General features: G+C 40.2%; 1 protein-coding gene across 4 annotated transcripts in view; it reads left to right on the forward strand.

The window, feature by feature from the left end:
* Positions 1-19,309, forward strand: part of lca5 (lebercilin LCA5) — a 107,840-nt gene that overhangs the window by 8,054 nt on the left and 80,477 nt on the right. For all 4 annotated transcript variants that reach the window (XR_006311224.1, XM_043686966.1, XM_043686967.1 and 1 more), the window contains one exon: positions 8,988-9,387. Coding sequence is in view for 3 of the 4 variants with exons in the window: in XM_043686966.1 (XP_043542901.1) it covers positions 9,024-9,387 (364 nt within the window). In the remaining variant the exon portion in view is untranslated. The remainder of the gene's footprint in view (positions 1-8,987; positions 9,388-19,309) is intronic.

A 19,309-nucleotide genomic window follows, 5' to 3' on the forward strand; every position in this document is an offset into this window, starting at 1 on the left:
AAACGACGGTTGGAGGAGGAACGCCTCATCTTCCGGCTAGGAACTCTCCAACCACAAGGGATGAACTCGGGTTTCACCAGTTTCCTCATTTCCCCTCCCCCCACCTTGTCTCAGTCAAATCCATCGAATTCAGCACCGCCTTCCTAACCTGCAATCTTCTTCCCGACCTCTCCGCCCCCACCCCAGTCTGACCTATCACCCTCACCTTGACCTCTTTCCACCTATCACATTTCCGACGCCCCTCCCCCAAGTCCCTCCTCCCTATCTTTTATCTTAGCCTGCTGGACCAACTTTCCTCATCCCTGAAGAAAGGCTAATGCCCGAAACGTCGATTCTCCTGTTCCCTAGATGCTGCCTGACCTGCTGCGCTTTTCCAGCAACACATTTCCATCTATGAACACCAACATGACCAGCTACCCTTAGTAGCCACACACGCGGATGACAAGCAACATGAGTTCGACTGGGACAACACTACTATTATAGGACAAGCCAAACAGAGAACAGCCAGGGAATTCCTGGAGGCATGGCACTCATCCTCAGATTCTATCAACAAACACATTGACCTGGACCCAATATACCGGCCACTGCAGCGGACAGCTGGAACTGACAACCGGAAGCGGCAGAGACAACCCACTATAAATGCTGGAGGAAACATCACAGAAGCGCTTCACAGGAGGCTCCCAAGCACTGAGGATGTCACCTAGACAGGGGACGAAACGTCTGCAACACAAATTCCCAGCTTGGCGAACAGAACCACAACAATGAGCACCCGAGCTACAAATGTTCTCACAAACTTTGAATATGTCTCTTATATTCATTGTATTGTAATCTGACAAAAATGGATATGGGTGACCAAGAGAAGCTTACTTTAAGAAGGACCTTCTAAAGGGAGTGAAACAGTTTACAGATCTTTATGGATAAAGGCATCCTGCTTGGGTGAAGGAAGTAGGATTGCAAAAGAGATCAGAAGAACATTTTGGTAGAAGGAGCGAAGGTTGCAGGGTAGTTCTCCAGTCATGAAACATTGTAAGTATTGATCTCCATAAGTCATGGAAAGCTAGCATGGAGGTACAACAACCACTATGAAAGACAAGTGATGTCTTTATTGCAAGAGGATTTGAGTACACAAGGGAGTAAAGCTACCTTCTATTATATAAGAACACTAGTGAGACTGCTGCTGGATTATTGGGTGCAGTTTTTGTTCCTTTGCCGAAGGAATGATATTTTTGCCAAAGAGGAAGTATAACCAAGAGTTTCATAAGTTTGATTCCTGGAATTGTGGGAACTGTTCTATGAGAAAAGATTGAGGAGACTGAACCGTATTATCTAGAGTTTAGACAAATGAAGGACTCACATAAACTAAGGAAAGGAATAGAAAGAGCAGGAGTGGAAAGGCTGTTTCACTTGGCTGTGGTGTCTGGAACCAGGGAACACAGACTCAGGAGAAAATGAGGACTGCAGATGCTGGAGGTCAGAGACTAAAACAGTGCTGCTAGAAAAGCCAGTCAGGCAGCTTCCGAGGAGCAGGAGAGTCGACATTTCGAGCATAAACTCTTCATCAGGAATTTGGTGGGGAGGCAGTTAGGTAGGTTGGAGTGGAGGATGGTGCAGATAGGTGGGAAAGAAGATGGACAGGTAGGACAGCTCAAAAGGGTGGTGCCGAGTTGGAGGGCTGGATCTGGGATGAAGGGAGGGGAGGGGAGATGAGGAAACTGGCAAAATCAACATTGATTCCATGTGGTTGGAGGGTTCCAAGGTGGAACATGAGGTGTTCTTCCTCAAGTCGTCGGGTGGCTCGGCTTTGGCAGTGGAGGAGGCCCAAGGGCTCGCATGTCCTTGGCAGAGTGGGAGGGGGAATTGAAGTAATCAGCTACAGGGCAGTGGGGGTGGTTTAATGCATGTGTCCTGGAGATGTTCTCTGAAACATTCTGCAAGTTGGCATCCTGTCTCCCAATGTAGAGAATACCACATCGAAAGCAATGCACACAAGGATGATGAGGTGTTTGGAGGTGCAAGAAAATCTCTGCTGGATGTGGAAGGATCCTTTGGGGCCTTGGATGGAGGTGAGGGGGAAATGTGGGTGTAGGTTTTACACCTCTTGCAGCAGCAAGGAAAGATGTTGGGAGTGGGTTGGTGGGGGATGTCTCAGAATAAAAGGCAAGCAGTTTAGGACTGATACGAGGAGAGGCCTCTTTATTTAGAGGGTGATGAATCACTGGAACTTTTAGTCATTTGGTATGAGGGCATCACTAGTTATGCCAATATTTATTGCCCATCCGGAATCGCCCAAAATTCAGTTAAGAGTCAACCACATTGCAGGCCAGACGAGGTAAGGAGGGTAGTTTCCTTCCCTAAAGGACATTAGTGGACCAGATCGATCTTTATGACAATTGATTCAGAGTCGTTGTTAGACTCTTAATTCCAGACTTTTTTTTAATTGCATTCAAATTCCACCATCTGCAGTGATAGAATAGTGATAATGCCACCAGGCCGTCACCTTCCCTATATTCTGTACACCAGAGAGTTGTGGAAGTTCAACTAATGAATAATTTAAAGACAGAGATTGAAAGACTTGTAGTTACTAATAATATCAAGGGTTATGAAGATAGCACAGCAACCTGGCTTGGAATAGACAACATTATCTGAATACCAGAGCAGGCTTGAGGAGCTAAATGGCTTAATCATGTACTTATGTTCTTGTGTTCGGACAGACAAGTGGCAGTGGATTTTAATATTGAGAAGGGTAAGGCCATGAACAGACACCTGAAATGAGGATAAACAGTTTAAATCAGAGACGTTAGGAGATTGATCACTAGTATAGGTCAGCAAGAACAGAAATGATGGGTGTGTAGAACTAGATGCCTGACCATCCAGGAATTAGTTGAACTGGAAGTGATTGCTGAGCCCCTTGCTGTGATATTTGTATTATTGATAGTCACAGGTGAGGTGCCAGAAGACTGGAAGGTGGCTGACATGGTGCCACTATGTAAGGTGGTAAGGAAAAGCCAGGGAACTGTACACTGGTGAGCCTGACATCAGTGGTGGTCAAGTTGTTGAAGGGAATCCTGAGGGATAGGATTTACATTTATTTGGAAAGGCAAGGACTGATTAGGGGATAGTCAACATGGCTTTGTGCGTGGGAAATAATGTCTCATGAACTTGACTGAATTTTTTGAAGAAATATTATTTATTCTTACACAAAAAGCAAGACGGTAACCAGAGAAAGGGCTGGTCCACTAAAGGATGAGGAAGGAAGGAAGGTTGTGTGTTGAACCTGAGAAAATGGGTGAGATTCTCAATGATTACTTCGCATCAGTGTTCACTTGAGGTACGGGAGGTGAAGAATGCTGAGATTAGAGATAGAAGTTTGTTTACTCTGGGTCACATTGACATAAGGAGGGAAGATTATGTTGGGCAGGCTAAAGGATATTAAGGTGGACAAATCCCCAGGACCAGATGGGATCTATCCCGGTTGCTGAGGGAGGGGTGAGAGGAAATAGCTGGAGCCCTGACACACAGGTGAGATGCCAGAGGACTGGAGGGTTGCTCATGTTATCCCCCGTACAAGAAGGGTTGTAGGGATATTCCTAGATTGGTGAGCCTGACGTCAGTGATGGGAAAGTTGCTGGAGAAGATACTGAGGGATAAAATCTATTTATATTTGGAAAATAATAGGCTTATCAGTGATAGGCAACATGGTTTTGTGCAGGGTAGATCGTGCCTTACCAACTTAATAGAATTCTTTGAGGAAGTGAGCAAGTCGATAGATGAAGGAAGGGCTGTAGATGTCCTATACATGGACTTTAATAAGGCATTTGATAAGGTTCTCCATGGTAGACTAATGGAGAAAGTGAAGTCACATAGTGTACAGCATGTTCTATCTATGAACTGGTTGTGCAACAGGAAACAGAGAGTAGTAGTTGAACGGAGTTTCTCGAAATGGAGAAAGGTGACCAGTGGTATTCCACAGGGGTCAGTATTGGGGCCACTGTTGTTTGTAATATACATAAATGATCTGGAAGAAGGCATTATTGGTCTGATCAGTAAATTTGCAGATGACACAAGATTGGTGGAGTAGCAGAAAGCATAGGGGACTGTCAAAGAATACAGGAGAATATAGATAGACTGGAGAGTTGAGCGGAGAATTGGCAGATGTAGTTCAAACCAGGCAAATGTGAGGTGATGCATTTTGGGAAGTCTAATTCTAGAGCAAACTATATTGTAAATAGAAGCGCCTTAGGAAAAGTTGATGAGCAGAGAGATCTGGGAATTCAGGTCCATTGTACCCTGAAGGTGGCTGCACAGGTGGATAGAGTAGTCAAGAAGGCATATGGTATGCTTGCCTTCATCGGACAGGGTATTGAGTATAAGAGCTGGCAGGTCTTGTTAAAATTGTACAAGACTTTGGTTCGGCCGCATTTAGAATACTGTATACAGTTCTGGTTGCCGCATTGCCAAAAGGATATGGATACTTTGGAAAGGGTGCAGAGAAGGTTTACGAGGATGTTGCCTGGTATGGAAAGTGCTAGCTATGAAGAGAGGTTGAGTAAGTTAGGGTTGTTTTCATTAGGAAAAAGGATATTCAAGGCGGACCTGATTGAGGACAACAAAATCATGAAGGGTAGCACGGTGGCACAGTGGTTAGCACTGCTGCCTCACAGCGCCTGAGATCCGGGTTCAATTCCCGCCTCAGGCAACTGACTGTGTGGAGTTTGCATGTTCTCCCCGTGTCTGCGTGGGTTTCCTCCGGGTGCTCCGGTTTCCTCCCACAGTCCAAAGATGTGCATGCTAAATTGCCCGTAGTCTTAGGTAAGGGGTAGATGTAGGGGCATGGGTGGGTTGCGCTTCGGCGTGGACTTGTTGGGCTGAAGGGCCTGTTTCCACGCTGTAATGTGATCTAATCTAATAAGCTTTTTCCCAGGGTGAAGGATTCAATAACGAGAGGTCACGCATTCAAGGTGAGAGGTTAAAAGTTTAAGGAGGATATACGCGGCATGTACTTTACACAGAGGGTGGTAGGTGCCTGGAACACATTGCCAGCAGAGGTAGTAGTGGCAGGCATGGTAGATTCATCTAAAGTGTGTCTGGACAGATGCATGAGTAGGTGGGGAGCAGAGGAATACAGATGCTTCGGAACTGGGTGATAGGTTTAGACAGTGGATTTGGATCGGCTCAGGCTTGGAAGGCCGAAGGGCCCATTCCTGGGTTGTAAATTTTCTTTGTTCTTTGTTCTAAGTAACAAAGACGTTTGATGAAGGCAGAACGGTAGTCGTGATATATTTGGACTTCAGTAAGGTGTTTGACAAGGTTCCTCATGGGAGACTGGTTAGCAAAGTTAGATCTCATGGAATACAGGGAAAACTGGCCATTTGGATACAGAACTGGCTCAAAGGTAGAAGACAGAGGATGGTAGTGGTGTTTGCTTTTCAGACTGGAGGCCTGTAACCATTGCTGAAAGATGTGTTGCTGGAAAAGCGCAACCGGTCAGGCAGCATCCAAGGAGCAGGAGAATCAATGTTTCGGGCATAAGCCCTTCTTTCTGCACTTTTCCAGCAACACATCTTTCAGCTCTGATCTCCAGCACCTGCAGTCTTCACTTTCTCCTAGTTGCCTGTAACCATTGGTCTGCCACAAGGATCAGTGCTTGGTCCACTGCTTTTTGTCATTTATATCAATTATTTGGATGTGAACATAGGAGGTATAGTTAGTAGTTTGCAGATGACACCAAAATTGGTGGACAGCGAAGAGGATTACCTCAGAGTACATTGGGATCTTGATCAGATGGGCCAATGGGCTGAGAAGTGGCAGATGGAGTTTAATTTAGATCAATGGTAGGTGCTGCAATTTGGGAAAGCAAATTAGAGCAGAACTTGTATACTTAATGGTAAACTCCTGGGGAGTGTTGCTGAACAAAGAGACCTTGGATTGCAGGTTCATAATTCCTTGAAAGTAGAGTTACAGATAAGTATGCTGGTAAAGAAGGTATTTGGTATGCTTTCCTTTATTGGTCAGAGCATTAAGTATAGGATTTTGGAAATCATGTTGCAGCTGTACAGGACATTGGTTAGGCCACTTTTGGAATATTGTGTGCAATTCTGGTCTCCATCCTATGGAAGGATTAGATTAGATTAGATTACTTACAGTGTGAAAACAGGCCCTTCGGCCCAACAAGTCCACACCGCCCTGTCGAAGCACAACCCACCCATACATTTACCCCTTACCTAACACTACGGACAATTTAGCATGGCCAATTCACCTGACCTGCGCATCTTTGGACTGTGGGAGGAAACCGGAGCACCCGGAGGAAACCCACGCAGACACGGGGAGAACGTGCAAACTCCACACAGTCAGTCGCCTGAGGCGGGAATTGAACCCGGGTCTCTGGCGCTGTGAGGCAGCAGTGCTAACCACTGTGCCACCGTGCCGCCCATGTTGTGAAACTTGAAAGGGTTCAGAAAAGATTTGCAAGGATGTTGCCGGGGTTGAAGGATTTGAGCTGTCGGGGGAGACTGAATACGCTGGGGCTGTTTTCCCTAGGAGGCTGAGGGATGACCTTATCGAAGTTTATAAAATCATGAGGGGCATGGTTAGGATAAATAGAGAAGTTCTTTTCCCTGGGGTGGGGGAGTCCAGAACTAGAGGGCATAGGTTTAGGGTGAGAGGTTGGTGCGTGTATGGAATGAGCTGCCAGACGAAGTGGTGGAGGCTGCTACAAATACAGCATTTAAAAGGCATCTGGATAGATTTAGAGGAGGGTTTAGAGGGATATGGGCCAAGTGCTGGCAAATGGAACGAGATTAAGTTAGAATATCTGGTTGGCATGGACAAGTTGAACCGAAGGGTCTGTTTCCGTGCTCTACATGACTCTATGATGTTTACAGAGTTGTATTACCTAAGTTTTAGAAAAGAATAGATGAGAGCTTTGGCAAAGCTGGGAAATGTCATATGTTAGGTCGTCTGGATTTTATGATGTAAAGAATATAGGATTAGACATTTGGTTTGACTGAATAGGATGACAAGGTTGTAAATAATTCTGTTCAACTTGAGGATAGAAATGCTGATTGGGTAAAATTGTAGGTTAAAGGATTTTTTTTTATGGTTCTTTCTAACAGCAATTGCTTTGGTCCTGCCAGAGTTTAACAAAAGGAAACTTACCTTATTTAAAACTGGATGTTGAACCTGATATAGAGAACAGTAATGACTTTTTAAAGTGAATCAGGCAAGCATTTAATGAGAAATAACAATAGTTCATTCTACCTTGTAAACTTTGGTACTGTCTAGATAAATCAGAACAGGAATACAGGTATATTGAGTTGGTAAAAACTATGTGCAATATTTGCCAACTTACACAATAATTAATTATCTGGGTCCTCTTCAGGAAACTGGTGCACTATGAGTGAAATCCAGTTGGCACATTTTGTGTACTTTCATCTGTAAATTTGAAAATGAAGCCCCAGTTGTTTTCCTTGAAACCACAGATTGGCATATACTGTTTCACCTCAGGAAAAATTAGTCTCTGTTTTTGAAATGAGTTGCATTAATACCTCATCTTCCTTCTGCTCATAGTTATTATTATCATCATTATCCAGAAGTGGAAATGCTGAGAAATCATGAAATGTAGGATTTGGCTGATTGTATCAGAACCAGTTAGATCATTTCTATTTACTTGATTGCTGTTAGTGAATCAACAAATTATTTGAAGCAATGCTAATAAAAAAAAATCTTGGTCACCAATGTTAAACCAAACTACAGAATATCCGTCAAACTCCAACATTGAATTTTGTGTGCCTGTAATGGCATTGCCATCATCCCTTCGTCCCATAGGCAAAGAGTCTGTGATATCCTTTGGAACACTTGAGGCCACCTCTTGCTATGTTTAATCTTAAACCTTCACTTTCTTCAGTAGCTTGTTCCAGCATCAATCCCCTGGAGAGCATTCATTTAAATGTGTCCTTATCAGAGTGATTAAAATGTTCACTTATTGCTATCGAGTGCCCAAAGCGAAAGGATTATGGACATGCAATCGGCTACAATTTCATCATGTATCAGTTGTGATGATACTATAGCTTTAAGAGACATATTTTGTCCTGGTTTTTTTTATGAAGAAAAGTTTAGACAGAGGTGCTAAGCACTGCTTCAAATCCCATAAACAGCTTGTGAAGCCTTGGGGCTTTTTCCTAAAGTTGGAACAGTAGAAGTAGCCAGAATGGGTGGGGTCATGCTCCCATAGAGCTAATGTTTATAGTTTTAGTTTTTCAGCAGCAGTTGATGGGATCGTGCAGTTGGGTTTGGAAGCTGCAATACATTTCTCCATGCTACTCGCTCTCTGAGTTTTCTACTGATGTATTTCCTCCTGGACTGGAGAATCGTATGTGAGACAATCTATTTTACTGAATTTGCAATTGCCAAGGGTGCATTTACGGGAGGTTACTATATTGGAACAGTTACTGTTTCATCGTTAAATAATTTATTATTCTGTTAGGTTTTTCAGTAGAGCTGTTATTCCAAATTTCTTCTTTCGTTTGTTATATGTTAACTATAGTGTGTGAATAAAGTATGTTTGATTTCAAGAATGGTAGTTTGACCAGTCAATTTGACCAATCAAATTGTATCTGGAATGCAAAACCTGCCATTTGCCTTTAGAATAAAAAAACGTTAGAGTTTAGGCTATCTTGGAGTCATGGAGTTACACCTCTTAATAAATTCTGGTCCATACCACTGTCATCTTATTCAAGTTGTCTGTAACTTTTGTGCAAAGTGGAATAATCGCACAGGTAAATTAGTGAATATTGAGTGTAGTTCTTTTTGAATGTGGAGATGGGAGGGAGGGCAGTTGTTAGTCTGTGGTGTCCTTGGTTCATAGGGCTGTTTGCTATATTAAGATACAAAGAAAGAGTTCCAGTCCCTAGCATGGGTTTGCCTTACTTTGATAAGCAATAACAGGATTGCATTCAACTGCTGAAATATGGTTTATTTTTATTTTTAAGCCCAAAAGTTGTGGATGAGAGCTGTCTTAGACCAACATGGAATCTCAAAATGGATACTTTGAAGACATAACAGTAGATTCAGAATCTGAAAGAAGTCCACATTCTGGCAGAGCAAGTACACAAAGAAAGTTTGTAACAAATGGTAATAACTCATGTAGTGATAAAGCAAAGAAAATCAATTCGCCTCAAAGCAGTGACAGCACAATGAGAGATCAAGGGAAGACTAAAAAGAACATGGACTATGATAAAAATAGTGACTCCTATTATTCAGATGATTATGATGATTCATCATATACATCTGATCAGTATTGCTCAGAATACTCTGCATCCAGAACACCTAGTCCAAGGAGAAAGGGACAAGCAAAACAGAAGAAGACCAGCAACCCTAGCCAGCATCAAGGTAAGCTTGTTCATTTTATTTGTAGCAAAAGTAAAATCATTTTTGGGTTGAACATTAAGATAAATAACTGTTGACATAATGTAATTTTGAAAAAAGTAAATTTGGAATTTAGGAGAAGGTGATTTAGCCTGAACAAGTTTTTAAATCAGATTAAGGATTCCATCAAGTATGAATGATATTCCTTACATTTACTGTGCTTTGGACTTGCAAAATCTGAAAGGTTCAATGTGCGAGACATTAGATAAAAGAATCCAGGTTAGTATATGGTTTGAACAAGACCTTAATTTTAACAATTGAAAACTGAGAGTGAAGTTTTATGAGCCTGTTGTATTCAATTCCAGCAAATAAGGACTCACCCACTTTTCTTCGTCAGGCAATGCCTTCATCCTTGGAACTAGATTAGATTAGATTCCCTACAGGTGTGGAAACAGGCCCTTCAACCCAACAAGCGCAACAGGTCAGGCAGCATCCAAGGAGCAGGAGAATCGACGTTTCGGGCATGAGCCCTTCTTCAGGAATCATGCCCGAAACGTCGATTCTCCTGCTCCTTGGATGCTGCCTGACCTGCTGCGCTTTTCCAGCAACACATTTTCAGCTCTGATCTCCAGCATCTGCAGTCCTCACTTTCTCCTTCAACCCAACAAGTCCACACTGACCCTCCGAAGAGTAACCCACCCAGACCCATTCCCCTACCCTGTATTTACCCATTCCCTACATTTACGCCTGACTAATGCACCTAGCATTATGGGCAGATTTAGCATGACCAATTCACCTAACCAGCACATCTTTGGACTGTGGGAGGAAACCGGAGCACACCCACGTAGACACGGGGAGAATGCGCAAACTCCACACATACATGTGCCCAAGGCTGGAATCGAACCTGGGTCCCTAGTGCTGTGAGGCAGCAGTGCTAACCACTGAACCACCATGCCGTCCTAGTCCAGTGAACCTTTGTGCATTTTCTCAAGTTCAAGTGTGTCTTTCCTGAGATAAGGAGACCAAAACAGGATTGTTTTTGCAAATAATTTTGCATCTTTAGCAAAGGGGAATATGTTCTACTCAACCCCTCATTTAAATCATTAGTCGAGATTGCACTTAGGGATGGCCCAATTTCTGATCCTTGTGGTAAACTACAAATTTCATCTTGCTAACCATGCCCCCTTCTCTGCTGCCAATCCATTACCTAATCCTCAGTATGTTAATATATTGTCACAATCAAATGAATCATTATTTTGTTTAATATATTTTAAATGGCTCTTTGAAAGGCCAGATTTATGGCCAAATCATTGGTTCCTCTTTAACAGTCTTACTAGTTACAAATGTATTGGCTTTTTAAGATGTAAAACATGATTTCCCTTTAATAAATCCATAATGACAATGAAAAGTTATTGCAAAGCACTTTTGATTGTTTGTTTCATTAAAAGTGGTACATAAACATAAATTGTTGTCATCTCTGTGAAGTTCACGTATCTTTTCATTTTAAAAAAGAAATTGCTTCTTCTGGGAGGAAGTAATACACAAAAAGGAGGGCCAAATGCAATTTGCCAAGGGCTGAAGCTGAAGCTGAAGCTGAAGGGAGGCGGGTAATTGGTGAAATATTGTGATCCTTGGGAGGTCATTATAGAATTGGCAGGTACAGGAATCATAGTTGGCAATAATGCAGAAAGTAGGACTGATTTGATGCCAAAGGAAAAATATAGGAGTGGCAGAGCACAGAGGACACTAGAAATTGCATATAAGAGCAGGGCAAAGATAGTGAAATAGTAATAGATGACCGGACAATGAATAAATAACTTAAAGTATGAATTAAAAATATAAGAGCAGATTTTGAATTGACAAATAGTTCCATGAGTTGTACTTAGCCTTGGGTTGAGATGTACTCCAGTCTCCCCACATTCATTTTATTCTCTATTCTTGTGTCAGTTTCAAATAATATGGACATCTAATTAGAACGTTGTGTGTTCCGCTACCAGTAGAGAGACTTGACAACATAACCTAGAGTGACATAAGTGTAGTATTGAGGCTTTGATGCATAATTAGAGGAGATATTGGATGGAACATTAAACTGAAATGTTTGGTGGTATTATTCAACAACAGAGCTATTACCTTGCTGTTTTAGCCAGCATTTATCCCTTGGTAAGTACCACTGAATCGAGATTTTCTGGTGATTTTTCTCTGTTAGGAGGATTTTGCTGTGCGTGCATTTAACATGGTTGCCCACAGTACTTAGATTACTACACTTCAAAAAGTATTTAATTGACTGTTAAATACTTGGGATAACCCAAATCTTTAAGTGCTTTAGAGACATAAAAGTCTACAGTACAGAAAAAAAGCCCCAACTATTCTCATCCCAATATTGTTATGCAACTAAAAGTTTTGTTATTTTCCTTTTATCAACACCAAAGTGTTTTGTAATTGGTAGCAGCTTGGTACTCAGTGTTTCTTAAAGATTAATTTAAGTTTATTATTTTAATATGTTGACTTTTAACTTGACTATTGTTCAGTACTGCATTATGCTGATTTATGCCAATGTTTTGTTAGACCTGTTGAAGGGAAACTTAGTTTTCTTTTAGGCTTGAAACTTCCATTTAAACATTTCCTGAAAGACAGAATTGATTCTCTTACTCAATAGTGGATGCTAACTTTGACTGGAAAACACGATAGTTTAGAGCAAGGAGGTTTAATCCTTTCCTCTGGTTGGTTTGTTTATATGAACAATTAATGTAACTCTCTGAAGTTGATGTGGGCTTGGAAGTATAATCGGATAACAACCCTTTCTGTGTTGTTGCCTATACTGTTACAAAATATAAAATTAAGATTCATAAAACAGGAATAAGATGAAGAAAATAATATTGAAATTACATCTAGAATAGTGCCAATTTAATAAGGTGATTATTAACAGTTGTGATTGATCTCTTTCTCTTAAGTGCCTGTTTTAGCCCTTGCACCTGCTCTTCCCTCAACTTGCCCTTCGCAACTACTCTTCCTCCCTTACTTTGTCACCCTCTCTCTTAGCTGTTTACATGCTGTAAACATCTATTGCACACATTGCATATTAAAGACAGGAGTATTGTACCCACTATCATATACCTTTCCAATGCCCTTCTCTCCCTACTCACCCCCTTCCTCCTCCTCCCATATCGCTTATTCTCTTTCTCCCATCTTCGACTCCAAATTTTTTCTTTCTTTCCCTTACTTCTCCTCACTCTGTACATTTTCATTGCTTATACCAGTTTTTAGAATGAATAGCAGAAGAAAATCCATATTCATATCTCTTAACACTATTCTAATATTTCTTTTATTATAGTGAAGAAAACTCTCTGAAAATCTATTTGAAATAGTAATGAAATAGTTATTGAAGTTCCTTTGATGGTTCACTGAGCCTGCTTCATCATTTCTTTGTCCTGGTTTCATGTTTTTGGACAATGCTGACATCACTACATCAATACTAGCCTCTAAGCAGATTTCTTGTTTGGGATCTGATGTGTTTGCATTTGCAAGTTGACTAATGCGTGCAATGCAGATGAGAGATGTGTGTGGGTTATTATACTAAGACACTGTGCAGAGTGGATGATGCATTTCCTACCTTTTTTTTCTTGTGAAATCACATTCTTTTAACTATTCTGACTGAGCAACATCTTGCTCATAAGCATGTGTGTGATAAGCCCAAAGTGAGGATTTTTCTCTGTAGGAGTAAAGGTAGGCCATTCAGCCCACCTGCCATTCTGTGCAATCATGGCTGAACTGAGAATTCTCAACACCACTTTCCTGAGTTTTCCCTAAACCCCTTGATTTTCTTACTAATTAAAAATCTATCAATGTCAACCTTGAATATTCTTAACAATCTGTCGTTGACAGCAATCTGTGTTGAAGAACTCCACAGATTTACCAGCTTCTGAGAGAAGCGGTTCATTCTCATCTCTGTCTTAAATAAATTACCCTTTATTCTGATGTTATGCTGTCTGGTCCTATACTTCCTGACAATGAGAAACAACCATTCAGTATCTAAGCCTCCTCACAATTTTATATGTTTCAAGAAGGTCAACACTCATTCTTCTAATCTTCAGTGAGTATAGGCCCAGCCTACCCACCCTCTCCTCTTACGTATGTCCCTCTATGATGGGATCTACTTAGTGAACATTCTTTGAACTGCCTCCAATGCCATTACCTTGTTCATTAGATAAGAGAACTAAAACTTCACAGTTTGCAATATTCACAGTATTCCATGTGTGATGTGATTAAAGCCTTGTATAGATTTAGCAATATTGTACTCTCTTTGAAATAAAGGCCAATATTCCATTTGCTTTCCAAATTACCCACTGAATTTGGATGCTAGCTTTTTGTGATTCATGCAGAGGATCCTTAATTTCCTGCGTAATCCAGCTTTTTACAGTCTTTTCAACTCCTCTGTTCTTCCTGCCAAAATGTTTAACCTCACATTTCAACATATTATATTCCATCTACCAAGTTTTACCCTCCCTCTTAACCAAGTGTCAACCTCATCACTTGTCTTCCCACCTGTTTTTATGTTATCTGCAAATTTGGTGATAGAACATTTACATCCAAGTCATTAATATAATTGTGGCCCCAGCACTAATCCTTGTAGCACTCTGCAGTTACAGGTTGTCAACCTGAAAATATCCCCTTTATCTTAATTCTCGGTCTTTTGTTAGTGCCCAATCCTCAATCCATGCAAAAATATTAGCCCCTTACACCGTGGGCTCTTGCTAAGTAGCCTTATGTGCAAATTTATCAAACCCTTTTGGAATTCCAAATGTATTACATTACTGGTTCCTCTTTTTGCCTATCCTGATGTCACCTCCTCATAGGATTCTAATAAATATGCAAATTTTCCTCATAAAGCCATGTTGACGCTGGTCAAATGCTCTGCTGTTATGTCCTTTATAACAGCCTGTTTAACATTCTCCCTGACAGTTATTAGGCTAGCTGTCCCCTAATGTTACCTGTCTCTGTCACATTGGCAATTTTCAAATCTTCTGGGACTTTGCTAAAACCTAAGGATTCTTGGAAGATTACAATGAGAGCATCCACTATCTCCGCTTCCCTTCAGTACCCTACGTTGCAACCTGTCAGGATCAGGGAAATTATTGGCCTTTAGCCACATTGGTTCTTTTACTCTGGTGATGGTTATTATATTTATTTTCTCCTCGCCTTTTGCCCTTTTCAGATTGATATTTATACCTCTTACCATGATGAATGAGTGGAAGGTGCTGGCAGCATTGGATATACGTAGTGAAAAATTATGAAGTCTGGAAATAATAAAGCACAGTGGGCACTTTCCATAGCAGAAGAACTAAGACAGGGCAGTAGTAAATGGCATTTCAGAGGTAGCAGTGGTTGGTCTTTGGGGAAGATGTAGGGTATAAGCTATTTGGCTTGCTCAAATATGAGGTCTTTTGTAAGAGCGAAAAGTAGAAATACAGTATAATAATTTTAAAAATGCAGCTCCTGTGATGTTCTATTATCATGAAGATGCTCTTTGCCTGGTAGTCATCCATTCCCTCTCTGCCTGCAGAGTCTTAGCCTGTGGAGTGACCACTTCTCAGTGCAAGCTAGAGACACTTCTTGCACACATTCTGGACCTAGGCGTTGAAATTTCCCACATAGAGCAGGAGGAGCACACCACAGCTTTCAGCTGTTCTTCCGTCTGAACTCCTAAATTTAAATCCTTAGATTGCTCTTAAAATCAATTAATATTCATTAGTCAAGGGCCCCTTTTCTCTGGATTAATATTGCATGACAAACTATAAACCCCACGTAAAGACCTCACAAACTAAAGAGACAAAAATAGTATAAGTACTCTCTAGACCTTATTCACCAATCAGCTGCTTCTTGACTCGCATCACTTTTTGACACTCCTCCCAGACTGCTTCACTGTGATGCTGACTGTAGGCCACTTTTCCCAGTCTGCTTCACTCTGATGTAGATTGTGGGAGTAGAAGTAGACCATTCGATTCATTGAGCCTGCTTCGCAATTCAGCATGATCATGTCTGAATCTCTTTCTCAATAAATTAATCTCGCTGTCTCCCCATACTTCTTGAAATCTTGAGCTTCTAGAAATCTACTTATTTCTCTCATTAAATAAACTCAGTGACTTGGCATGAAGGCCTTCTGTGCTTCAGAATTTTAAAGATTTACCACCTCTGTATGAAGAAATTTCTAATTTCAGTCCAAAATGGCTTACTGTAAATCCTGAGACCATGACCCCTTGTTTAGGAAGCCTAATCGGGGAAAATGTTATTCTTGCATTCAGTCTGTCCAGCCCTGTCAGAATTTTATACATTACAATAAGATCCCCTCTCATTCTTCTAAACAAAGTGAGTTTAAAAGCAAGGAGGATATATTACAGCTGTATAGAATGCTGGTGAGGCCACACCTGGTATACCGCATGCAGTTTTAGTTTCTTCGCTTGTGAAAGGATGTACTGACACGAGAGGGGTGCAGAAGAGGTTCACCAGGTTGATTCCGGAGTTGAAGGGGTTGGCTTAGGAGGACAGACTGAGTAGACTGGTATTATATTCATTGGAATTTAGAAGAATGAGGAGGATCTTATAGAAATATATAAAATTATGAAGGGAATAGACAAGGTAGAAGAAGAGAGGATGTTTCCACTGGTGGGTGAAACTAAGACAAGAGGGCATAGCCTCAAAATTATGGAGAGCAGATTTAGGACTGAATTGAGAAAGAACTTCTTCAATCAGAGGATTGTGATCTATGGAATTCCCTGCCCAGTGAAGTAGTTGAGGCTTCCTCAGTAAATTCTTTTAAAGCTAAGATAGATAATCTTTTGAGTAGTAAAGCGATTAAGAGTTATACTGAGTGGGCAAGTGAAGCTGAGCCCACAAAAAGATGTCATGATTTTATTGAATGGTGGAACAGTCTCGAAGGGTCAGATGACCTACTACTGCTCCTAGTTCTTATGTTCTTAAACAAGTCCAGTTGACCCAATCTTTTCTCATACGACAAACCTGCCATAGTTCAGTGCAACAGATCTGTAGTTCTGCTTCTTAAATCTGACAGAAGACCAACCTTTACTAATCCAGGGATAATTCCTACCAGTAAAGATTTTACTTATGACATGCTTTTTCTGTGTACAAAGTTAAAAATCACAAAACACCAGGTTATAGTCCAACAGGTTTAATTGGAAGCACACTAGCTTTCGGAGCGACGCTCCTTCATCAGGTGATTTTTCTGTGTAAATATTGATATCAGTTATTTTTCCATTAGGTGGAGAGAGTGAATATTGAGTGAGGGATTATAATGCAGTCACTGATTCCATCAATTAAGTGCCAGAATAGCTTACTGGAGATTTGACACAAGCCATCCAAGTTATGTTATCACTTAATATTTAATGCAATGTACTTTATTTCTCATTAACATGGCATCTGATAAGCTGTTGAAAAAAAAAATGAATTTTCAGATGACATATATTGGACAGATTCACTTGTGTGTTTAAAATGATATTTATATTAACAGAATTCTCTTTATACCAGAAGTGTCATATATAGATTAAACTCTCTGGTTTATGTTCATTCCCTCTGTCTACAAATAAGAGTATCCCCTTCTACCATGTTTTTAAGTGAATTGTCATTCACCCTTTTCCATAAAACTTTTATCTATTATCCTGAATATCTAAAGTAGAAGTTGCAAATTAAAATTAGTTCAATCAAACTGTCAACTGCTGATCATTTAAAATCTTTTTCTCTTTAAATTTTTCTTTCTTTCTCATAAAAACCCTCATGTGGGTATAGTAAGCCAAATGTCTAATCCTGTAAAGTTTGCAAAGATGATTTCCTTTCACCTATGAAATGCCACTTACAACTGCTGAAGCCTTCATTCATTTGCTGTGAAAATCCTCAGCTATGCATTATTACCTCCAAATTTTGAGGTTTCAGATTTCCTGACTGGACCCCTTTAACTTCAGCAGGTGTAGCATACTGCTCCCATATCCTATTCTGCATCAGATTCCAAAGTTATTTGTGTCCCCTTGTGGCCGAGCCCCTAAACATCTCTCTAACTCTCCCCTACCTAAAGTGATGTTGCTAATATTTTCTAATCAACTTATTCAGATATGTTATAATAGACCTCTGGAGGAGATGGAGCTTGAACTTGGACCTCCTGCTCCAGGAGTAGGGACACTACCACTGTGGCATTTAACTCTTTCCTTGGATACCAGGGACCACCCAATGCCTTCCTCAAGTGACCATTACTTCTGTGAACCTTAAATTTGAGCTCTGGCAAACTGAGTGTAAGGGGTATTGCAGCTTTCTTCAGTTGAAATATGCAAACAGATTGCCGTGATCCCAGCTGATGTTTAGTACTGGACAAATCTAATCCCATTTAGAAATCTGCTTTGTTAGATTTTTTTTAGTTTTAATTAGGTGATTTCTCACTTAAACATATTGCAGATTTGGCTTTTAACAATGAAGATGTAAGAAATTAAGATAAAATAGAATAAACCAAAATATTTACATAAACACAAGTTTAAAATTTTGATGCACATACTTAAAACTATCCCAAAAACTCTCCTGAAACTCCCCTTTGACAATATTCATACCAGAGACAATTTTCTTCTGTATTAGATATATAGATTTAATTTAACTGTTACTTCAGTTCCCAGCCCTGAGCTTTTTCCTGGATCCTTCATGCACCTGAGCTTTATATTTTAATCCCTTCAAGATTTTACCCACACACTTATAGTCTGCAACTATTAGTAAACTCTTTACTCTGAGGAATCTATTTTTAATAATTTGAAATTAACCTCTCCCTTTCTCAGGCGCAACTGCTTTAGCCATCCATGTTTAACTAAGACTTCTGCAGAACATTACTAAACTGAAATTAAACAGAAAGTTTTCTCTCTGAGTTAAGAGTATTTCCCCTAACTTTTAAAAAAACAAGTCTACAATCTTCCAAGGGAAAGCCTAATGTACTGGGCTTTGTATGTTGTTTGCTTGTACTCTCTTCCAAGCTAAATAAAACCCCATTAGCTCTTAGGGGCTTTCTTAGTCTATTTTAAAGAAATCACAATGGCTATAGAAATATTTAAACATACACAATTAAATCCATTAAATAAGTAGAAAACCCCAAATACCACCAGTTTAAAATCCTAAAATCTAACCTTAAAAAAAGTTAAAATATATGTAAATCACATATCTTACATCACAAAATGAAGTTGAATTTGGTACTTAGTAATAACTAGTTGAAGACATAGCTAACTTTTCCTTCCTTAACTGATTGGAGTGCTGTGGAGAATTTTAAAGTCTAAAATATGATATATTGGTAAATGAACCTGTGACCTATTTAGTCTATGATTCAGCTCCTCTAAGAAAATTGAACATATTATGCAAAGGAGAGAAAAATTCTTTGTGGCAGGTAGGTGATTCAGATGACAGGTGCAGAGAAGCCAAGTAACATATGAAGCTTAGGATATTGTATGCAGCAGCCGCAAGACAATGATAGACCTGAATCTTGAAGGAAAGTAGATATCATGAGCACAATTATGGATTATAAGAAGTAGAGAGGAGTGAGCTATTTAAGCCCTTAATATCTGCTCCATATTTATTAAGAAAATAGCTGATCTGACTGAGGCTTTGATTCCATTTTTTTTGCCGCATAATCCCTCTCCTCGCCACCATAACCCTTGATATCCTTTTAAATCAAACATTTAACTTGCCCTTAAATACAATAACTCAGCCTCCAGTACTCCCTGTGAGAGTTTCAAAGAATAATAATTCTCCGAGAGGATAAAAAAGACCTTCCTTATCTCTGCCTTAAATGGGACACTCCTTCATTTTTACATTATGCCTATTAGTTCTAGATTCACAACTGTGGGGTAAAATCCCAGCATCTACATTATCAAGTCCCTTTATATACTTAAATACTTGTGTTAATAGGACTACC

Source organism: Chiloscyllium plagiosum, chromosome 3 (genome assembly GCF_004010195.1).
Source record: "Chiloscyllium plagiosum isolate BGI_BamShark_2017 chromosome 3, ASM401019v2, whole genome shotgun sequence".
Taxonomy (NCBI): domain Eukaryota; kingdom Metazoa; phylum Chordata; class Chondrichthyes; order Orectolobiformes; family Hemiscylliidae; genus Chiloscyllium; species Chiloscyllium plagiosum.